Source organism: Lithobates pipiens, unplaced genomic scaffold, assembly GCF_037356315.1.
Source record: "Lithobates pipiens isolate NorthernLeopardFrog02 unplaced genomic scaffold, aLitPip1_a1.2 Scaffold_19, whole genome shotgun sequence".
Taxonomy (NCBI): Eukaryota; Metazoa; Chordata; class Amphibia; order Anura; family Ranidae; genus Lithobates; species Lithobates pipiens.
In genome coordinates this window covers 44,723,811-44,748,913 of record NW_027507764.1, presented here as the reverse complement: position 1 = coordinate 44,748,913, position 25,103 = coordinate 44,723,811, and the positions used below count along the sequence as shown (strand labels likewise).

The 25,103-nt window shown below is 42.2% G+C and overlaps 1 protein-coding gene across 1 annotated transcript in view; it reads right to left on the bottom strand.

Annotated features, from left to right (window-relative positions):
• AGMO (alkylglycerol monooxygenase) overlaps positions 1 to 25,103 on the bottom strand; it is a 311,710-nt gene that overhangs the window by 113,978 nt on the left and 172,629 nt on the right. The window contains exon 8 of the mRNA XM_077490703.1: positions 19,557 to 19,636. Within this exon, the coding sequence (XP_077346829.1) occupies positions 19,557 to 19,636 (80 nt within the window). The remainder of the gene's footprint in view (positions 1 to 19,556; positions 19,637 to 25,103) is intronic.

Sequence of the window (25,103 nt, the reverse complement as noted above, 5' to 3'; positions counted from 1 at the left end):
GTATAAGACAACCCCCGATTTTCGGCCAGTTTTTTTAAGTGTAAAAGGTCGTCTTATACGCCGGCAAATACGGTATGTAATTCAGCCTCTACATAAGCATTATTAACCCTTGCAGTGCAGGGGGGCCCTCTTCAAGGTTTTATTTTTCTCTGCACTGTAGTTGCCAAGTTTGTCACCATTCCACGAGCGGGTGAAATTTTGAAGCGTGATATGTTGGGTATCAATTTTTTTATTTTTATTTTACTTTACCGTTCTCTTATTTTTTAAGTAAAAAAAGTGTATTTTTTCCCCCACAAAAAAATTGCGCTTATAAGACTGCTGCGCAAATGCGGTGTGACATAAAGTATTACAACGACTGCCATTTTATTCTCTAGGGTGTCTGAAAAAAATATATAACTGTTGGGGGTTCTAGAACCGGGGAGAGATATTTGCAAAAAGACAGGCACCGCTGTCTACGGCACATGCGATATGCCGTTAGTGGCGGCTCCCGTGTGCATGCGCGGGAGTGACGTCATCGTGGCTCCGGCCAATCACAACGCTGGAGCCACGATGCCTGGAAAGTAGATGGATGCTCCATGGAAGAGGGGACAGCGGTGACATCGCTGGCTCCTGTGTCAGGTAAGTGACACATAATGGACTACTATGCGATGCACAGTAACCCATTATGCGTTACCTTTGCAGGGAAACTAAGATGAAGTTTACCCCTTCAGGGTTTACTTCCTCTTTAAAGTGGAGTTCCAACTGCAATCAATCATTTTTTTTTTTTTAAACCTTTCACAATGGCATTGTAACATTGTCTTCTGTATAATTTGTCCCCGGATGTCTGGTTTAAAAGAACTTTGATAACGCAGTGGTGGCCGTTTTCATTTTGCTTGTGGGCATGTGAAGCCCACAAGCATCCTGTTCTGGGATAGGGTGCTGCTGAGCGACCAGAATCTACCGCCCGCTCTCTCCACAATTTTGCGCATGCGCATTGAGTCATTCTCGCAGCGCCATCAACTACTAGGTTGCCATCACAACGGGGCGGTGGCATCGGAAGTGCCCGCCCCATTGTGATGGCAAAGAAGCACTCGGCGCTGCCCACTGACTCCTGGGAAATGATGGCACACATCTCCCAGGAGCAGTAGCGAGCGGAGGCGCCGAGGAAAGTGACATAAGGTGCCTAGAAGAGGAAGGAGGAAGATTTCAAGGGACCACATAGCAACAGGCATTAAGAGGTTTGTAAAAAAAAAAATATATGTCCAAATGTTTTTTTTTAATGTTATTTCATGCACGGTAATGCATTTTTTTTTTTTTTTTGGGTGGAACTCCACTTTAACCACTTTAAGACCTAGCCTCTTTTTTAGATGTGGTGTTTACAAGTTAAAAACTGTTTTTTTTTGCTAGAAAATTACTTAGAACCCCCAAACATTATACATTTTTTCTAACATCCTAGAGCAGAGATCTCAAACTGGTGGCCCTCCAGCTGTTGAAAAACTACAAGTCCCATGAGGCATTGCAAGGATGACAGTTAAGAGCAAGACTCCCAAAGGCAATGGCATGATGGGACTTGTAGTTTCGCAACATCTGGAGGGCCACCAGTTTGAGACCCCTGTCCTAGAGAATAAAATGGCAGTCGTTGCAATACTTTCTGTCACACCATATTAGCGCAGCGGTCTTACAAGCGCACAGTAAATTTAGCCCAATTTTTTTTATATTGTGAAAGATAATGTTACGCCGAGTAAATTGATACCCAACACGTCACGCTTCAAAATTGCGCCCTCTCTTAGAATGGCAACAAACTTTTACCCTTAAAAATCTCCATAGGCGACATTTAAAAAATTATACCGGTTGCATGTTTTGTGTTACAGAGGAGATCTTGGGCTAGAATTATTTCTTTCGCTCTGCCGATCATGGCGATACCTCACATGTGTGGTTTGAACACAGTTTTCATATGCGTGCGCTACTCACGTATGCGTTCGCTTCTGCACGCAAGCTTGGCGGGATGGGGGGCATTTAAATTTTTTTTTTACTTTTTTCTTTTACCTTTTACTTTTTATTTCTACACTGTTTAAAAAAAAAAAAAAGTGTGACTTTTTTCCTATTACAAAGAATGTAAACATCACTTGTAATAGAAAAAAAGCATGACAGGACCTCTTAAATATGAGATTTGGGGTCAAAAAGACCTTACATCTCATATTTACTCTAAAATGCAATAAAAAAATAAAAAAATAAATTGTCATTTAATAAAATAAAAAAAAAAAAATGGCCCTTTAAGAGCTATGGGCGGAAGTGACGTTATAACGTCGCTTCCACCCTGCAGGCCATCTTGCCCCTCACTCATCTCCATGTCAGCCCACGGGACAGAAACGATAACCTCCGCCACTGCCGACGGCACCAGATCGCAGCGGGGGTGACCCCTCTCCTGCCATAGATAAAAGTGATCTTGTGGTGAATCTGCCGCAGAGACCACTTGTATCTTGTACCGGACCGCCGGACGAACACGGGGATACCGGGGGTTATGGCAGCTGTCAAAAATGTAAAAAATGTCTGATGTGTCCACCATAATGTCGCTATAATGTCGCAGTCACGATAAAAACCGCCGCCATTACTAGTAAAAAAAAAAATTATTAATAAAAATGCCATAAAACGATCCCCTATTTTGTAAACGCTATAACTTTTGCGCAAACCAATCAATAATCGCTTATTGCGATTTTTTTTTTTACCAAACATATGTAGAAGGATACGTATCGGCCTAAACTGAGGGAAAATTTTTTTTATATATATATTTTTTGGGGAAATTTATTGTAGCAAAATGTAAAAAATAATGCGTTTTTTTTTCATAATTGTCGCTCTTTTGTTTATAGCCCAAAAAATAAAAACCACAGGGGTGATCAAATACCACCAAAAGAAAGCTCTATTTGTGGGATGTCAATTTTGCTTGGGAGCTACGTCGTACAACTGCGCAATTGTCAGTTAAAGCGACGCAGTGTCGAATCGCAAAAAAGTGCTGTGGTCTTTGGCCTGCAAAATGGTCCGGGGCTTAAGTGGTTAAAAAAAGGCTAGTGCGCACGGAGCCTTTAAATCTCCATCCCGTAGTCCGGGCTTGAACTCTGGTATGTAGAATTGACAGTTGGAAGCTGATTTGTTGGTTTAGGCATGTTGTTGATAGTGTCAGTTTTATGTGAAAAGCTCGTTGTATCTTATTTAGTCCCTTAGGTTGGTTACAATGTATCCTGTTGATCGAATGTTTTCCCTTCTGTGTATAAACAATCTCTGGAAACCGTCTCCTCATTTATCTCCTCACTTCTATATCACGGCGAGATTTTAACAAATGACAGTTTGATGCATTTTTAATTTCATCTGTTACTATTCATATAATCAGTTGTGATTATTTAATGTACGGCTGAACATGATTTCTATGTATTCTTCTAAACAGAAATGGATCTTTTTCTGATTACCAGGCACAATGACTTCATTGAAAGAAGTCATTTATCATTTCTAATTAATCTAAGTTTGATTTTAATTTAGACTCACGAGCATTTACAAATATGTCCAACTCCTTTCCAAGACACCAGCCTGACACTTCAGTATTAATTCTTTGTTACATTTGGCTCGGCTCACTCAATGATAACGGTTTATGTCCTCCATTGTTAGCTGTCAGCAGTAAGAGCTGAAAATGAGGACCCGATCGCTGGAGATGACGATCGTTATAGTAAATTACCCACTTAACGAGGAGCTGAAGTCTGCTCACATAATTTGTAATAAAAACATCTTTGTCATTCTGAAGCTTCCCTCCAATCACTTTGCATATTATTTTATATATACTGTGATTTTGTACTTGCCAAATATGCTGTAGAAATCTCCCTCCGCTGAGTCTGGCTGCAGCCATTTTAACTGTGGGCAGATGAAGCTGCTGCCTGTTCACTTCCTGGATTTACACAGACACACAGAGGCACACCTCCAGCTCCGCAGCTCTCATTGGCCTCTAGGCTAATGTCCAGATAGGAAACAGGAAGTGGGCTGTATAAGGTATTTACTGGCAGAAAAAAAATGTTTTACTATCCAAAGTTAAAACAACAACAAGGGCAGAAGATTTAATGGATGAAAAAATGACTAAAGTGGTTGTAACATTGTTTGGTTCTCTAACTTTGCTGTAGCTGCCATCGTCAGCTTTTGTGATGGGGAAGAGATTAGATACAGTTCTGGTACAGGGGGGCGGCCCCTATTTCCAGGAGGAAGAGGACTGTCATTGGCCACTGCTAAAGCCAATCACAGTCCTGCTAGAGTCACTTACTACTGAAACCCTCTCCATGAACCCCTCTCCACTTGCTTGTATGTGACATCACATACATCCCATAGATCACATACATCCCATACATCCCATAGATCACATACATCCCATACATCACATACATCCCATACATCCCATACATCCCATACATCCCATACATCCCATAGATCACATACATTCCATACATCACATACATCACAAAGCACGTGCGCTGGATGTGAGAGGTGGAGTGTGCCAGGACAGGTAGATGTGTCTCATCTCTGCTTTCTTTCACCACTCTGCATATCACACATATCATAGATGAGAAGAGGGTACAGCGGTGGGGCAGATGCACAGGGAGGTACAGTGATGGAAGAGATAAGGGGGTTCAGCAGTGGCACAGAAGAGCAGGGGGGTTCAGTGTTGGGCCAAGTGAGAAGGGTGTTACAGTGGTGGGACAGAAATGCAGGTAGAGCAGTGGGGCAGATGTGAAAGGAGGTGTATTGGTGAGACAGATGAGCAGGGGGGTACAGAGGTGAGACAGTATATATCATTAATATATCGTTCAAGTGAAGGTAACATTATTTTTTTTTTATATTTTTTATATTTTCTTGGAATACATGCTGGCAGAACAGTTCGTCACTTGAAGTTCACATTCACATGGACCTTTTGGCACATTTAATTTTCAATAAATTATTATTTTTTTCTTTATACCATCCAGCAATGGGGTTGATTTACTAAAAAAATAAATTCTGTTCAGAATATATCGCACTGACATTGGGGGGCGCTGGCTGCACAGTTTAGCAAGTTCTTTTGCATAGGTAAATCTCAGCATAGGGTCCCAGCAAAAAAACACTGGACAGTATCGCACTTATACCACTGGTGCTAGCCTATGTGAGCCTTAATATAAATATAAATATATATATATATATATATATATATATATATATATATATATATATATATATATATATATATATATATATATATATATATATATATATATTTATTTCAATAAAAAAAAAAGAAACCTGTGCTTTGACCTTGGAGGAAAAAACAACAGGTTTACTTTGAAAATCCAAGTCCAGGAGTTATAAAATTTAAAAAAATGCTCTTGTATTTTGCAGTAAATCTTTCATCCACTAGATGTCCTCAGTCTCGTGGGTAAATCAACACTCAGTGGAAGACTGAGCCCGGGTTCACACTATAACCCGCTGCGGAACGCACAGGAGCGCAGTGCGTACCTGTTCCCCCTGTTTCAGGGACGAGTCAGGGCCAATTCTATGCCTGAATTCGGCCCTGAAACGGAGCCAAAGACGCGCGCGTTTTTTCTGCAGTGCGCTCCGCAGCCGCCCCGGAGATATGTGAACCGGCTCCATAGGGAGCCAGTCACATTCTCCTACTATGCGAATTAGATGCGGGGAAACGCACATCTAATTCGCATAGGTGTGAACGGGGGTGAGGAAATCCTGTAACTGCAGCGTGTCATCAAGGGTTCTATCCCCCGAGGGGGGCTTCACCACTGTGCCCTGCAATCATAATGTAATGACGCAGAAAGACGCTCTGATATCATCTGATACCCACTGAGACTGACTTACTAAAACTGGAGAGTGCAAAATTTTGTGCAGCTGTGCATGGTAGCCAATCAGCTTCTAACTCCAACTTGTTCAATTAAGCTTTGGCAAAAGAAATGGAAGCTCATTGGTTTCTTTGCAGAGCTGCACCCAATTTTGCACTCCCCAGTCTTTATAAATAAACCCCACTGTCATTCAGTACACTTCCTGTGAGTTTAGAACATCAAGCAAAGGCCATCTGGGAGCTCGCCATCACATTGGCCTGGGCTCATTGGTGATGTATGCATGGAGCAGGGACCACGTCATTATGCAGTGACTTTATCTGCAACATAGAGCACCCACCAACTGGCACCAGATATGACCAGATAGAAACAAGGTGGATTCCAAAAACATTCAAATAAAAAGATGTAGGCGGTCTAATTTCCTTCTGATGACGTCCAGATGACGAAACACGCACGGGCGGGCACTTTGGTCACGTTTAGTCGTCACTTCCGCAGATTGGAATGCCCGCTGGCTTTAGAAACCAACGAAGCATACACATTATACAGCTGGCAGATCATTCCTAGTGCCCGGGTCAGGGCACGAAAATATGTGAGTGACATTCCAATTGTTTTAAAGATTGTTTTCAATAAACAGGATTACACTATGTCTGCTTTGTGATTGTTTTCCCTTCTATGATCTGGAGTTTTTCACAAGCTACATGCTTATTTTTTTTTTAAATTTATGGACTGCACATAGTTTTTACATCAGTGTTTACACTGATGAGTTATATTTATCTTTGTATACTGATGATGATGATTTTTTTGCACATGGTCTATGAATTTATGCAGATGTTGATTTATGCATTATCAAGCGATACGGCGCATTAGCACTTTATTTCACAATATTGTACTTAGTAGGAAACGCGGCAGAACACTACTAAAGCTTAATCTAATTTCTCCTCTGTAGGTGGCGCTCATCTGGAGCGGTACTGCAGCTGGAGGGGAAGTTTCTCTATGCTTCCCTCGGTACCCCTGGAGCAGCATTCCGGTTGGATGTATCCGAATTTCCGAATTACAATAGTACCGAAATTAAACTAATCCAAAATAATGAATAAAATAAAAATAATATTAATTTGCCGAAATTCGGATTCAAATCTTTTTCGAATACTTTTCCAATTTGAATAGTTTTTAAATTTGAATTTGAAAAGTTTTGGAATTTGAAAGTTTTTTTTCAATTTCCAAAGAGAATAAAATAGAATAGAAAATGAACCAATAGAATATATATATATATATATATATATATATATATATATATATATATATAATTAGACTAGAAAAGAATATAACAGAAAATAAAAGAATTGAATATAATAGAGTAAAACAGAATAGAATAGAAAATAAAAGAACAGAATAGACTAGACTATAATAGCAAAAAATATAGACTAGGATAACATAGAAAGAATATAACTATATTCTGAAATTCAAATTTCAAATAGAATAAATTTAAATACATAAGAAAATAATAGAATAAAAAAGAATAGAATAGACTGAAATAGAATAGAAAAGAAAATAGAATTAAAAAAAGAAAAGAAAATAGAAAAACTACAACCATTTCCCAAAATTCAAATAGAATCAATTTGAATAGAATACAAAAGAATAGATTAGAATAGAATATAACAGAACAGTACAGAAAAAACTGAATAGAATAGAATAGAAAGAATACAAATTTTTTCTGAAATTCAAATTTCAAATAGAATAAATTTGAATAGAAAAGAATAGAATACAATAGAAAATAATAGACTAGGAAATAATAGGAAATAGAATAGAATAAACAAATAAAAAATATATTTAAAAAAAACAATAGAATAGAATATATTAGAATAGAAAGAATATAACCATTTCTCAAAATTCAAATAGAATAAATTCAAATTTGGATAGAATAGAAAATAATAGATTTGAATAGGAAGATGGTTTTATTTATTCTATTCTATTCAGTTTTTTTCTATACTATTGTGTGTGTTATTTTCTATTCTACTCTACTCTATTCTTTTCTGTTCTATTCAAATTTGAATTTTGGAAAATGGTTATATTATTTCTATTCTATTCTATTGTTTTTTAAATTATATTCTTTTCTTATCTATTCTAATTTCAGAAGATGGTTATAATCCTTCTGTTTTATTCTATTATTTTTTTATTATATTCTATTCTATTCCATTATATTCTATTCCATTCTATTCTGTTATTTTATTTTCTATCCTATTTTCTGTTTTGTTCTGTTTTACTCTATTATACTCTATTCTTTTATTTTCTGCTATATTCTTTTCTGGTAATTTTTTTTTATTTTCTATTCTACTTTATTCTCTTTGGAAAGTTGAAAACGATTTTAGCTAAACAAATTTATGTAGTTAACGAATCGAAATGAAACAAAATGAAACTACCGTATTTATGGGCGTATAACACGCACTTTTTCCCCCTGAAAATAGGGGGAAATTCACGGGTGCATATTATACGCCGATATGGCACCTCAGAGGAGAAGGGGGACGAGCGCCGCCGGAATCGCCGAGCCGACATGTTCTGTTTACTCTGCTCTGACGTCGCACACACGTCCCGCCTCTGCCACTGGCATTGGATCAGTGTTCTTTCAATCACAGGAGCTGGTCCAATGGTAATGGCGGAAATGGGATTGAGAGCCCAGTACTGTAAACAGAAGATGACGGCTTGGTGATTCCGGCGGCGCTCGTCCCCCTCCTGATTTCCTGCACTGCATGAGAGATGGTGAGGCTGCAGATAGGCATCAGGCTGCAGTGGATGGGCTCAGCTCAGGCTGCAGATGGGCGCAGCTCAGGCTGCAGATAGGCATCAGGCTGCATTGGATGGGTGCAGCTCAGGCTGCAGATGGGCGCAGCTCAGGCTGCAGATAGGCATCAGGCTGCATAGAGGCTGAAAATGGGCATCAGGCTGCATTGGATGGGCACAGATTAGGCTGCAGATGGGCACATAGGCTGCATTGAGGCTGCAGATGGGCACTAATCAGGCTGCATTGATTGGCACTGACCATTATTTTGCTTTGGTTTATTTGAAAATGTCCCTCTTAAATTGGGGTACGCCGATAAATACGATATTTTTTTTGTTCTGTACATGTCTACTCGAAGCTCCGGGTCAGGTGAGCTCCCTCGCCGGGTTGTTGTACCACTTGCAAGTTCTTTAGTACACCGGTTATAGAACTCTGGGTCTCTGTGTGTTTACTGCCACTGCACCACGCTGCACCATGCCGTACCCAACCAACAAAGATCATTTCCAAAAAAGGTTCAACAGCTGAAAAAATTATAACATCTGCATGCGGTTCAAAGCTCAGACCTGCATATTTGCAAGCAAGAATTGATGAAAATCCTGTGACTTTAAGGGCGGACAGAGTGAATCCCCCACCACAGAGCACGTGCTTACCAGCTGCACAAGCTTAGATGCTTGTGGCCAATACCCAACCAGGGCCTTTTCCTCCAGGGACCTTGGATGTCCAATCGAGCCATAAGACGCTGTGGACCTTTGATCATGAAGGTGATCAGAAGCACAGCATACAAATCCGCACTCAATGTTACAGGTAGTGTCAGCGCAGAAAATCGACAAAAAACGTAAAAACAGATGGTGTTTTATTGATAAAAAGCAAAATTGCTTCCAAACAAGTAAACGAGTAAAAATGTGGCCCAACCGGCAACAATACTAACGTCCGTCCAATTGGGGCGTGAACAGCACAGTGACGTCAACATGTCGCTCCCTCCGCCGTGTTTCGTCACAAGTCTGACGTCGTCCTGGGGCTTCCCTACAGGTGACAAACATGCCAAAGCAGTTCATGTAGCTTTTTTTCACCGTGGATCATTGCCTGTTTTCTGACATGAGCATTTTGATGTGTTTGTCACACATCTATATTTGGGGTGTCCCATAACAATGACTTTCACCGCAAGTGTAACATCCTTTTTTTTGTACCTTTCATAAACGCATACAAAAATGTGCAATTCTACAAACATTCACTTAACCCTCAGGCTCCATTCACATCTAAGCATTCCGTGAATGTGCACAAAAGCACGCGTTTTCGTGTGTATTCAGAGAACATGTGTCGCTCACCTGGTGCCATTCATTGTTAATGTCATCTCAAATGAGCAAGCAGACGCACGTTTTTACATGTGTCAAAACGCATGACAAATGCGTCGAAACGCATGATTCTAAAGGCTGTACGTTTAAAAAAAAAAACATGTCACACTTACCTATTCTGTTGCAATGGTTTTGCACAGAGCGGCCCTAATCCTCCTCTTTTTGGGTCCTCCCCCCTGCCAAGTGCCCCCAATAGCAAGCATTTTTCTGTGCGGGCACTCAAGCAGGATTGCTCCCGAGCCATGCTCTTGTGAATGGACATTGTCCATTCACACACAGAAACTGACTCGGCCCCATCCCACCCCCTGCTCTCTCCTGAATGGCTCACTGTCTGTGATTGACAGCGTGCCCATCAGTGCCGCCCATCAGTGCCCCCCATTAGTGCCCATCAGTGCTGCCTATCCGTGCCACCGATCATTGCCCATAAGTGCTGCCTATCAGTGCCCATTAGTGCCGCCTATCAGTGCCCATCAGGGCTGCATACTAGTGCCTCTTCATTAGTGCCACCTTATCCGTGCCCATCAGTGCAGCCTATCAGTGCTGCATACTAGTGCCTCCTCATCAGTGTCACCTTATTAGTGCCACCTATCAGTGCCCATCAGTGCTGCATACTAGTGCCTCCTCATCAATGTCACCTATCAGTGTCCATCAGTGCTGCATACTAGTGCCTCCTCATCAGTGCCCATCAGTACTGCATACTAGTGCCTCCTCATCAGTGTCACCTATCAGTGCCGCATACTAGTGCCTCCTCATCAGTGTCACCTTATCAGTGCCCATCAGTGCCATCTATCAGTGCCATCTATCAGTGCCCATCAGTACCACCTATCAGTGCCCATCAGTGCTGCATACCAGTGCCTCCTCATCAGTGTCACCTTATCAGTGCCCATCAGTGCTGCATACTAGTGCCTCCTCATCAGTGTCACCTTATCAGTGACACCTATCAGTGCCCATCGGTGCCATCTATCAGTGCTGCATACTAGTGTCTCCTCATCATTGTCACCTTATCAGTGCCCATCAGTGCTGCATACTAGTGTCTCCTCATCAGTGCCACCTTATCAGTGCCCATCAGTGTCCATTGGTGCTGCATACTAGTACCTTTTTTTTTCTCGTGTGGGACATCCCATTCAAATGAATGGCCTACCTACCCTATGTGTGCAGCAGGAAAATGCATAAAAAAAAAGAAAGTGCATTGACGTGACACTGGGTGCGACTCCAGCCTCAGGTGTGAAGGAGGCCATGTCCTATGTTCAGGTCTTCCAGGGGAAAATTCAAGGAAAACACATAAAAAATAAATAAAAAAAACCCAGCAGCTGAGTTATGTAAGGCCAGTGCTGTGTATAAACAGCCGCCATATGGAACAGAAAGTGAACATGAGGTGCGATTCATCACATTCCCCGAACGTAATGAGCCAATTTACAAGGCAATGACCCCGTTTTTCAACCAGATCTCCAATCATTGGGGAAGGTGATGAATAGAGACAAACGTAAGCTCATCTGAGAGGCTGTAATGGATAATTAAGATTGCCCGACGTGTTATATACACAGAGCGGAGCACTTGTACCCGGTAAGTATGTTCTGTAGATGCTGATTAATGGCATCTGGTCATGTGACCGGAGCTGGTCGGTAAAGCTACTAAAAAGTATCTGAGCTGCTTTGAGTCTGCATTCACACCTGAACGTAGCGTCTTTGAGCGCTTTTCTGCCGTTTTTGCACGATTTGCGCAATTGTGCGCAGCTTTTTTGGGCTTTGCCGTTTTTTTTATTAGCCAATAGAGAAAACTATTATCTGTTGCATCATTTGTTGCTAGGTACTTTAGCTTTTTTTTTTAGGTTTTCCATTAGCTTTTATTTCTTCTTTTATCATTATTATTTATTTATTATCATGTTTTTTCATTAGGGTAAGGGATTTGAGAGCTGTTTAGGTTAGGGTTAGGATCTGGAGTTGGGGATAGGGTTATTTATTATTATTTTATTTATTTTTATTTTGTTTTATTTTATTTATTATATGAATTATAATAAATGAACACATCAATGTAAAATAAATACACAAATAAAAATGTTAAATAATAATAAAAAAATTCAATAAATACTAAGTAACAATAAATAAATAATTAACCCTTACCTTTAACCTTTAAAAAAATAAAATAATAATAAATAACTAAAACACCTAACCCTAATACCAAATAAATTACTATTATTATTATTATTAATAATGTATTTTTTGTTTGAGTTTGGGTGTTTAATGTTATTTTATTATTATTATTATTATAATTAAAAAAAAATTAAGATTAGAGGTTAATTATTATTTATTAATGTATTATTACATATTATTAATTTATTTTACTTATTTATGATGATTTTTAGTTATTTATGTATTTATTTTACATTTATTTATTCATATATCATTGCTATTTTATTTTTTACATTTCCTTTTCATTTGAGCAGAAAATCGCACAAAAAACGCACGAATGGCACATTTCCATTCATCTCTATGAGAATAGAAAAGCACCCAAAATGCTCCAAATCTGCCTGATTTGAGCAACAAAAAAAAGCTCCAGAACTTGTTTGAGCTTCAGGCAATATACATATATATATATATATATATGTATATGTATATGTATATGTATATGTATATGTATATGTATATATATATATATATATATATATATATATATATGTATGTATGTATGTATGTATGTATATGTATGTATATATATATATATATATGTATGTGTATATATATATATATATATATATATATAAAACAGTTTTACCTGCAAAGGATTTATATACCGTATTTATCGGTGTATAACACGCACTTTTTTCCCCTTAAAATCAGGGAAAAAAATCACAGGTGCGTGTTATACGCGATCCCCGCCGTTGTAAGCCTCTGTGCGGCTTTCAGAAGCCTTCAGCTCTTCTCGGTGGCTTTCGGCCACGTTCGGCCATTCTCGGCGGCCGAAAGCGGCAGAAAGCTGCCAAAAATGGCCAAAGGTGGCTGAAAGCTGCCGAGAACGGCCGAAGGTGGGCAAAAGCTGCCGAGAATGGCCAAAAGCTGCTGAGAACTACCGAGCGCCTCCGAGATACACAGAACATCCAGCTCTGTATCTCGGCGGCGCCATTTTTAAATGGCAAAGCTGCAACTGACACTGACAAGGGTGCAACGATGGACAAGGCTGCAAATGACACTGATAAGACTGCAATGATGGACATTTAAATGTAAGTTTTTTTCCTTAAACTTCCCTCCTAAAAGTTTTTTTTCCTTAAAATTCCCTCCTAAACTTGGGGTGCGTGTTATACGCCGGAACGTGTTATACGCCGATAAATACGGTACATTTCTGAGATTTACACAGCTCTGCAACACAGAAAAGACGCTGTCTGCTTTATTTTTTACCACATGTAAAATTGAATAGAGAAAACTGTATAATAACTCTACCGATCTGAACCCCAATCGAACGCGTAGCACCTCTCCAGGCTCCATCAATACAATCAGCTCCCACATGGCTCCTTGTGCATAGAGTCATACAGGAGAGAATGATGGAAGCGCACAGCAAAAGCTGCTCTATTATTGCTTATATTCAAGGAGGGCTTCAGTGCCATCCCCTCCTATTGGAGCTACCATTAAGCCCATGAGGGGTGAAACGCGTTAGTGGGTGTGGTTTGGAAGGGGTTGGAGCCGAAGCCTTCCTGTCATATTTGCAATAGAGCAGTTTTTTTGTTTTGTTTTTTGGATGGACTTGTGTCTTTTAGAACAGGGGTAGGCAACGTTGGCCCTCCAGCTGTGGTGAAACTACAAATCCCATCATGCCTCTGCCTCTAGGAGTCATGCCTGTTATGGTCAGGGTCTTGCCATGTCTCATGGGACTTGTGGTTTAAAAACAACTGGCGGGCCGAGGTTGCCTACCCCTGTCCTAAGTCAATCAAGTGGACAAATGCACATGATTGCAAAGCTAAATAGTCTTGCAAAACCTAAATAAACACCACAAGCAGTAGTTGTCCACTTTCAAATGTGGCCCCCAATGTCTCTGAGGGCCATATATAGTATTTATTACATGTGTCACTACAGAAAACAGTCACAGATGGAAGACTTGCTAGAGAAAATGGTCAGAGATCCTTCTACAGAAGTGGTTGGTGACTGAAGTAATGCCATAGAAGACAATTAGAGACTAGGGGGGTGGTGCAGGAGACCACAAGACTTTACTACTATGAGGACCCCTTTACAAATCAATGCTCCCTCTACTGACTGCTGGGGCCCAAGGGCCGCATTTGACTGCCAAGCAGATTGGACACCAGGGACCTAAAGAGTCTCTTACAGGAACCTAGATAAAGAGATAGGTAATAATAATAAGCTACCGCCTCACAAAACCCTCCAGACTTCTCCAGATCCGACAACTGAAGAAATCTGAAGAAATAGAGAGGTCCTTTCATACAGAGGCACCAAAGTGTCTGGAAGCCGACTATAAGGACGCTTTAGTCTTGGAGAGATGAAATCTATTTCTTTTGATAGTACGGACTATGAGCTGAAGGCAAATACAAAATGATCTGTCCTGGCCTTACAGAACCACATAGGGACCAGCTAACCAATTATATGGACCTTGCCTGTAAAAGTCAGGGCACATTTGGACTTGCTAAGATTGGGATCATCTGCTCCAACCCCAGCCAAAAGGCACTGGCTGGTCCATATAACCTGCTGCAACCCGTTGAGAAATAACTTTGAAATATCTGCCCGTAGCATTTCTATCTGCGGCCATCTTGAGAAAGGGCAGACAATCCATTAAACTTTTACTCCCTGGAATCCATCTGCCCTTAGCTCAGGTATGCCTGCCGGTGGGGGTGCTCAGCAGAGAAAGACCCTCCTCCTATAAAGACTCAGAGGATGTACGACATTGTTTTGGCCTAGACCAGAAACCAGGAAGCAACTGAAGAAATGTAAAAACATTAAATTAAATTAAAAATTAAAACAAGTAAACATACTTTCCTATATACTTATCAATGCTAGAAGCATAAGGAGTACAAATAATTGATGTTGATTGAGAGAGTAAAGTTCCGCTTTAATGCATAGAGAGTTGTATCAATTTGAATTTTTCGTAGCTTCCTGGAGTTCCGCTTAAAAGATGAAATGCAGTCCGCCCACATAATTTGTAATAAAAACATCTTTGTCATTCTGAAGCTTCTCTCCAACCACTTTTCATATTATTTTATATATATCATACCTTCCAACATTTTGAGATGGGAATGAGGGACTCCTACTAGAAAACGCATGTAGGCATAGGACACGCCCCCTGCCACTCCCTCCTAAAGGGGAAATAACCAAAAAAAGGTTAATTAAATCCTCAAGTGTTTTTTTTTTTTACCACTACTATTCCTTTATATTGGCTTTTAAAATTGAAAGATGCAGCAATTTAGAAATCAGATGAAAGGTTTAGGACTGGAAAACACTTTATGAAAGATAAAAAGTGCATTTTATATACAATTATATAGATCAGACCAAAGTGAGGGACAAATGAGGAGGAATGAGGGACAGAGCGTAGATATGTGCAAAAGGAAAAAATTCGTTTAGTTTCGTTTCGTTTTAATTCGTTAATTCATTAATTTCGTTTAGTTATATTCGTTAACTTCCTTAAATTCGTTTTCGGATTTCGTTTAGTTTTCTACCGAATTCGAAAAATCGGCCACATTCGAAAATATTTCAACGAAATTCGAAAATATTTCTACCGGATTCGAAATGATTTCAACATGATTCGACATTATTTCAACCACATTCGAAAATATTTTGTGACCCGACTTTAGGGCCATGTATCTCGGGGTCACTTGGTGCTAGAAACTCCAAATTTGGATATGTTATAGTGCTATTGTGTTTGCATACCAAATTTGGGGTTTCTAGCTATAAGTGACCCCGAGATATGTGGCCGCAAAATCGGGTCGCAAAATGTTATTAGTTAATAGAGCAGAGAATGACATTTTGCGACCCGATTTTGGGGCCACATATCTCGTGGTCACTTATAGCTAGAAACCCCAAATTTGGTATGCAAACACAATAATACTAGCTCTACAACATATCCAAATTTGAAGTGTCTAACACCAAGTGACCCCGAGATACATGGCCCTAAAGTCGAGTCACAAAATATTTTCGAATGCGGTTGAAATAATGTCGAATCATGTTGAAATAATTTCGAATGCATTCAAAATTATTTCAACATGATTCAACATTATTTTAACCGCATTCGAAAATATTTTGTGACCCGATTTTAGGGCCATGTATCTCGGGATCACTTGGTGCTAGAGAATTCAAATTTGGATATGTTGTAGTGTTAGTACCATTGTGTTTGAATACCAAATTTGGGGTTTCTAGCTATAGGTGACCCCGAGATATGTGGCCCCAAAATCGGGTCGCAAAATGTCATTCTCTGCTCTAATAACTAATAACATTTTGCGACCCGATTTTGGGGCCACATATCTCGGGGTCACTTATAGCTAGAAACCCCAAATTTGGTATGCAAACACAATAATACTAGCAATACAACATATCCAAATTTGAAGTGTCTAGCACTAAGTGACCCCGAGATACATGGCCCTAAAGTCGGGTCACAAAATATTTTCGAATGCGGTTGAAATAATGTCGAATCATGTTGAAATAATTTCGAATGCTGTTGAAATAATTTCGAATCATGTCGAATTCATTCGAATTCATTCGTTATATTTCTTTCGTATTCGTTGTAATTTGTTATTTTTTAATTCGGACATTCGGATGCATCCGAATGTCCGAAAGATGCAAAATTCGGCCGAATTTCGATTCGTTACGAAACGAATTGCACAAGCCTAGACAGAGGGACATTGCTCCAAATCAGGGACAGTTGGGAGCTATGATATACTCTCATTCTGTACTTGCCAAATATGCTGCAGAAATCTCCCTCCACTCAGTCTGGCTGCAGCCATTTTAACTGTGGGCAGCTGAAGCTGCTGCCTGTTCAGTGCCTGGATTTACACAGACACGCAGAGGCAGGCCTCCAGCTCTGCAGCTCTCATTGGCCCTCTTATGACTCATCCCCCCTCGCTCCCTGGCAAACTCTCAGGAGAGTGAGAGAGAGAGAGCTGTGTATGATGTCATAAGTCTAGGCTAATGACCAGACAAGAAACAAGAAGTGGGCTGTATAAGGTATTTACTGGCAGAAGAAAAATGTTTTACTATCCAAAGTTAAAACAACAACAAGGGCAGAAGATTTAATAGATGGAAAGATGAAAAAATGACTGAAGTAATAGCTCCCAACTGTCCCTGATTTGGAGGGACTGTCCCTGATTTGGAGCAATGTCCCTCTGTCCCTCATTCCTCCTCATTTGTCCCCCATTTTGATCTGATCCATATAGATGTATATAAAATGCACTTTTTCTCTATCAAAAAGTGTTTCCCAGCGCTAAACCTTTCATCTGATTTCTAAATTGCTGCATTTGTAAATTCCAAAAGCCAATATAAAGGAATAGTAGTGGTAAAAAAAAAAAAGCACTTGTGGGTTTAACCAGACTTTTTTTTGTACAATTCTCCTTTAAGAGGGCGTGGCCAGGGGTGTGTCCTATGCCTGCATACTTTTGCTGATAGGTGTCCCTCATTCCCATCTCAAAAAGTTGGGAGGTATGCTGAAGTTGTGCTTTAATTGTCATCCATCTGGTAGCCAAAAGAGTTATGCCTTGTACACACGGTCGGACATTCCAACAACAAAATCCGTGTGATTTTTTTTAGACGGATTTTGTCCTAAACTTGTGTTGCATACACGCAGTCGGACAAAGCTGTCAGAAAATCCGATCATTCGGAACAAGATGATCTTCGTTCGTTACAACGGGACTACTTTGAGGCTAGTATTTGCCAATAGCTTTGGCCTCATAATTTGATCTGCGCATGCGTGGAACTTTGTCCAATCGGAAATTCTCTACAAACGATTGGAAAAAGTCCGATCTGATTTTTTTTGTCGGAAAATTTAAGATCCTGCTCTCAAATTTTTTTCCGTCGGAATTCCCAGACGGAAAAAAGTCCGACAGAGCCCACACACAATCGGATTTTCCGACAATATAATCCGATCGGACCTTTTCTGTCGGAATTTCCGACAGTGTGTACAAAGCATTAATCTGGTCTTGCACTATGGGGTCGATTTACCATATTTATCGGCGTATAACACGCTCTTTTTCCCCCCTAAAATCAGGGGGAAATCGGGGGTGCATGTTATACGTCTATCCCCCGCTGTTTCTAAGCCTTTTTGCCATTCTCAGCGGCTTCCAGGTAGTTCCGCCCGCACTCGGCCGTTCTGGGCTATCTTCGGCCGTTCTCGGCTATTTTCAGCCTTTCTCGGCGGTTTTCGGAAAGCAGAAAGCCGCCGAGAACAGCCGAGTGTGGCCCAAAATAGCCGAGAATGGCCGAAGATAGCCGAGAACGGCCGAGTGTGGCCCAAAATAGCCGAGAATGGCCGAAGATAGCCGAGAAGCTGCCAAGAACTACCGAGCGCCGCCGAGATACACAGGACATCCGCTCTGCATCTCGGCGGCGCCATTTTTAAATGGCAAACACACAGACAAGGCTGCAAATGACTGACAAGGCTAAATAGATGGCTGCAAACGACACTGATAAGGCTGCATTGATGGGCATTTAAATGTAAGTTTTTTTTCCTTAAACTTCCCTCCTAAAAGTTTTTTTCTTTTAAATTCCCTCCCAAACTTGGTGTGCGTGTTATACGCCAGCGCCTGTTATACGCCGATAAATACGGTACTAAAGGCAATTAGAATTTGCACGTTCCAAGTTCAGTTGCTTTAAAGCTTAGTAAATGAGGTGACGCTTCACTTTGCAAAGAACAGCCAATCATGTGCAAGGAAGAAAAAAAAGCAGCTTTTTTTTTTTTTTTGCTTGCACATGATTGGATGATGGAAGTCAGCAGAGCTTCCCCTCATTTACTAAGCTCTGCAGTGACTGCTCTTGCAAAGTCCTCAGTCTCCGCCGCGTTCCGGGTCTTCAGGGAGTTCCGTCGGAAATCCAGTGACATCACGGACATCGACGTCACCGGACTCCTCCCCCCTTCCCCAAGTGCCTCCATCTGCTGACGAAGGGAAGGGGGGAGGAGTCCGGTGACGTCACGGACATCAACGTCACTAGACTCCTCCCCCCTTCCCCAAGTGCCTCCATCTGCTAACGAAGGGAAGGGGGGAGGAGTCCGGTGACGTCACGGACATCAACGTCACTGGACTCCTCCCCCCTTCCCCAAGTGCCTCCATCTGCTAACGAAGGGAAGGGGGGAGGAGTCCGGTGAAGTCGAAGTTCTGATTGAACGTAACGCGTACGGGGGAGGAGCTACACATGACATCACGCGCTGCTGCCCTACAGAACGAACGCGATTGTCGGCTTTACATGCTGTGTTTTTATCATCTTTATGTGAGTAGTTTGTGTTTGAACACAAAAATGAAATCTTATACTTGTTTTATTTTATTTTTTTTGCTTGCACATGATTGGATGATGGAAGTCAGCAGAGCTTCCCCTCATTTACTAAGCTCTGCAGCGACTGCTCTTGCAAAGTCCTCAGTCTAGTTGCCTTTAGTAAATCAGCCCGTATATGTCAGTCCTTCCTTACCTGCACTGTAAATGGCTGAAATGTGTTGATGGGATGGGTCAGGCCATACACCACTTTGTCTTTCTCCGCCACGAAAGTCCCTTTAAGAAAGAGAAAAAATAAAAATAATAAAAATCAGGCTCACTAATAGCCGACAATTATTCAGCTGAGTGCGAATCCGTCCTCCCTCCCCATCCACATCATTTACCTTCACCGCCTAATTTGCTGAGTTTGGTTCATGCTGTGTCGGGGGGTTGTTAAGTAAACAAATGCATATAATTAGAGGCTTTAAAATGTATTTATAGGATGAAGTAATCTATCACTTGTATATATCATATCACGTTGTTGATTGCAGCCCAGTCAGCCGGGAGCCAGGGGGAAATTCTCCAGCTTGAGCTGGCACTTGCCAAGTATCATAATCCGCCGGGCTTAACAAATGTCGGCTGTTTGTGGGCAGAATATTGATGAGCTCTTACGTGAGCAATCATATGTAATTACAGCAAAGCCTCGCAGCTAGGTCACACCTGCAGGATGGACGGATCGCAGAGATCTAGCTATGTGTATCTATCGAACTCCATCTCTGTTTTCTTTCTTTTTCTTTTCTTTCTACCTTTTTATGCAGTAGCGGGTAGAACGGGCCTTAGCACTAAGATTGCCACCTCATCCCTTTAAAACCGAACACCTATTAATTACATGGGTTCTGTGGCTGATTAAGGTGGTAATTAAACTCACTTGGTGCCTTATCTGGATTAAATTAGCCTCAGAACCTGTGTAATTCATATGTGTTTCGGTTTAAAATGGGGCTGTGGAAATTAAAGATGAATTCCTCGATTAATCGATTATTTTTTTTGATCGATCAAATTTCTTTTGATCGGTACTCACCTCTCCGCCGGGTTCCGGGTCTTCAGGGAGTTCCGTCGGAGATCCGGTGACGTCACGGACATCAAAGTCACCGGACTCCTCCCCCCTTCCCCAAGTGCCTCCGCCTGCTAACGAAGGGAAGGGGGAGGAGTCCAGTGACATCACAGATATCGATGTCACTGGACCCCTCCCCCTTCCCCAAGTGCCTCCGCCTGCTAATGAAGGGAGGGGGGGGGAGTCCAGTGACATCACAGATATCGATGTCACTGGACTCCTCCCCCTTCCCCAAGTGCCTCCGCCTGCTAATGAAGGGAGGGGGGGAGTCCGGTGATGTCACGGATATCAATGTCACCGGACTCCTCCCCCTTCCCCAAGTGCCTCCGTCTGCTAATGAAGGGAGGGGGGGAGTCCGGTGATGTCACGGATATCAATGTCACCGGACTCCTCCCCCTTCCCCAAGTGCCTCCGTCTGCTAACAAATTGAAGGGGGGAGGAGTCCGGTGACGTCGAAGTTCTGATTGAACGTAACGCGTACGGGGGGGAGGAGCTACGCATGACGTCACCCGCTGCTGTCCTACGGAACTAACACGATTGTCGGCTTTACATGCTGTGTTTTTATCATCTTTATGTGAGTAGTTTGTGTTTGAACACACAAATGAAATCTTACACTTAAGCGGTGAGCATTTAGATCTTTTTAAGTTTATGGTCCTTGTTAACCCTTTTGATACCCTCTTGCATGACCACCTGTTTGCACAGGGGTCCATGCCATAAGGTGAGAGTGATTAGTTAGACCGGAGGTGGAGGGATTGTCACGCTACTGTGGGAAAACAAAAAGGACTTACGTCAGTGCTACAGTTTGAATTTAAAATGTATTTGTGTAAACTGTGAAGTTAAGTCATGGATTGTGGAAACTAACTAGTGTCGGGTGATTGTATATAGTGTATACCACATTTACCACTGACTAATGCAGAGTTGCAATGCAAGGAGATCAGCTAAAAGTACTTGGACCTGTATGTGCGTTATAATGAATCGAAATTAGTCGATTCATCGATTTAAAAAAAATTGATTAATCGAGCAGGAAATTTTTAATCAGTAACAGCCCTAGTTTAAAGGGATGAGGTGGCAACGCTGCACACTACATGGCCGGTACACATATGCACCCACGGTGGTACAAGGTTGGGTGCAGAGAGCGCGCTCACTCCTAGCCAGTGCCGGTGTTCTGCCAAGAAAGTCCCCCACCCCCGGCGGATAAAGACTGTCCTGTACTGCGCAGGTGCAGTATGAACCACAACGGAGCCACCGAAAATAGCCGAAGCTGAACACATGTGAGTCAGCTGTACGCGGCACCTTGCGGGCTCGCTTCGCTTGCCACGCTTCGGCCACGGCCTTGCTTCGCTCACCACGCTTCAACCATGGCCTCGCTTCGCTCACCACGCTTCAACCATGGCCTCGCTTCGCTCACCACACTTCGGGCACGGCCTCACTTCGCTCGGCATATTTATATTCTAACTCTATGTCCACTTGGATGGTGGGGCTTGAACCTGGACTCAAGGCAGAATGTAGTGCGCAGGCACTGTGTAGAGCTGACGATCAGCTGTTCATCTTCGGAGACTTTCGATGGCTCCATAGTCGTTCATACTGCGCATGCGCAGTACAGGGGGGTTCCTTATCCGCTGGGGGAACTTTCTCGGGAAGACACCAGGACAAGGTCATCTAGCGCCCAGGGCAGAGATGCCAAATGGCACCCTCCCCATTTGGCCATGGAACTCAACCCAGGTTGTCCTAGTATAGCACCCTTATAGATAGGTTTGCTAGGATGTTGAGGAAATTTAGTCCTTTCTGGCTCCTCTCTAATCGGCCGAGCAGCTATTGATTGATTTGGCTGTTCCGGGATCTCACAGGCTGCAGGTTTGATTGCATTTTCTTGCATTCTCGAAGCTTCTGGAACATAGTGGGCAGGAAAGTCATATGAGCAGTAGAGCTGCATGATTCTGGCCAAAATCAGAATCAGGATTTTTTTGCTTAGGATAAAAAAGATCACCATTCTCTCACAAAAATAGGCAAACTTTATTGGTTAGTTTATTGGTTTTTTTTAATTCGTTAAAGTAAATTTAAAAAAAAAATTGCATTTGAAAGACCGCTTGAGCAAATACAGTGTGACATAAAATATTGCAACAACCACAATTTTATTCTCTAGGGTGTCTAATATATATATATATATATATATATATATATATATATATATATATATTGTTTCAGGGTTCTACGTAATTTTCTAGCAATAAAAAAATATTTTAACTTGAAACGAACAAATGTCAGATAAAGGTTTATGCCGCGTACACACGACTGGACTTTCCGGCAGACTAGGTCCAACGGTCTTCCTGACGGACTTTCGGCGGAGTTCCGTCGGACTTTCCAAACAAACGGACACACACAATCACACCAAAGTCCGACAGATTCGAATGTGATGACGTACGACCGGACTAGAATAAGGAAGTTCATAGCCAGTAGCCAATCGCTGTCCTAGTGTCGGTTTTCGTCCAATGGACTAGCATACAGACGAACAGATTTTTTTGACTGGACTCGAGTCCGTCGGAAAGATTTGAAACATGTTCTAAATCTAAAGTCTGTCTGATTTTTCAACAGCAAAGGTACGATGAAGCCCACACACGATCGAAATGTCTGACGGATTTGTTCCATCGGACCTTTGCTGTCGAAAAGTCCGGCCGTGTGTACACGGCATACGTTTTTAAGTGGTTAAACGTTTTTCACTTAAATACAGAAGTCTATTCCATTGACAAATTGTTACAATGTTTACACTGAAGTTCAACTGATAAAGAATGTTTTGATTCTTGTCAGACTGCCCAGTTTTTCTCTTCCTTTCTTTTGAGGGCTGTGGCTTCAGAAGAGCAGAGAGATTTCTTTGCGTAGAAAGAATTGTGAAACACTTTAGTCAAGATCGCGATAACGATTCTTGATTAATTGTACAGCTCTAATGAGCAGTCTCAATGTAAATTGCACTTCAGCCAATCCCTGGGGAGGTATGCCCAGTAGGTGGATGGAAAGGCATATGCATAATCTGAGTTTTGTAACAGCAGGGTCTTCCTGTATTCCATTATTCCATCCACCTGGAACCCACCACAACCCCCCCCCCCCATGGTGGTTCTGCTGGTTCAAGCCGATGTTCATTGAGGTCCCAGCTGTGGCTCAGCTTGGGGGCCTCTTTTTAAATCTATTTGGAGCTAAGGATCTGGTCTGTATATTCCTGTGTAGTGTACAGTAAGATGCAAACTCCCCTGAAGTTTAACCAGTTTAAAAAAAAAAAAAATTAAAAAGCATACAAACAAATTATGTATTAACATAGAAATAACACCCTACAGTCTATTCAAGATTATTCAGCAAAAAAACAAAAAGAGACATCCCCTAGACCAGCGGTAGTCAACCTTTCAGAAGTTGAGATTTACCTGGACAATGTGGTGGAAATCAAAGATCCCTGAATGGGAGGCCAGCATCCAATTAAAACACAGCATGAAGAACACATCACTTCACATCAACCCCCCCTTCCCCCCATAGTGTTATGTGCCCACCCACCCCAACTAACAGTAATGTCCTCTGCTCCCCTTCACATCACCCCCCCAGTAGTGTTCTGTGCCCCCCCACCCCAAACAACAGTAATGTCCTCTGCTCCCCTTCACGTCAACCCCCCATCCCACAGTAGCATCCTTTGCTACCCACCACAACATCACATCACTGCCCCATTGTAGTGTCCTCTTTTACTCCTCTCATAGCAGTGTCCTCTGCCCCCTTCACATCCCCCACCCCCACTGTAGTTTTCCCCCCCTCACAGCAGTGTGCTGTGTTCCCTCGAAGTAGTGACCTCTGCATCCCCCCCCCCAGTAGTGTTCTGTGCCCCCCACCCCCACTAACAGTAATGTCCTCTGCTCCCCTTCACGTCACCCCCTGCCCTCAGTAGCATCCTTTGCTACCCCCCACAGTAGTGTCCTCTGCCCCTTCACATCACCACCCATTGTAGTGTCCTCTTCTACTCCTCTCATAGCAGTGTCCTCTGCCCCCTTCACATCACCCCCCCAGTAGTGTTCTGTGCCCCCCCCACCAAAATTAACAGTAATGTCCTCTGCTCCCCTTCACATCACCCCCCCAGTAGTGTTCTGTGACCCCTCCCCCCACTAACAGTAATGTCCTCTGCTCCCCTTCACGTCAACCCCCCTCCCACAGTAGTATCCTTTGCTACCCCCCCACAACATCACATCACCGCCCCATTGTAGTGTCCTTTTCTACTCCTCTCATAGCAGTGTCCTCTGCCCCCTTCACATCACCCCCCCCAGTAGTGTTCTTTCCCCCCCCACCCCAACTAACAGTAATGTCCTCTGCTCCCCTTCACATCCCCCAGTAGTGTTCTGTGCCCCCCCACCCCAACTAACAGTAATGTCCTCTGCTCCCCTTCACATCTCCCCCCCCCAGTAGTGTTCTGTGACCCCTCCCCCCACTAACAGTAATGTCCTCTGCTCCCCTTCACGTCAACCCCCCTCCCACAGTAGCATCCTTTGCTACCCCCCCACAACATCACATCACCGCCCCATTGTAGTGTCCTTTTCTACTCCTCTCATAGCAGTGTTCTCTGCCCCCTTCACATCCCCCACCCCCACTGTAGTTTCCCCCCCCCCTCACAGCAGTGTGCTGTGCTCC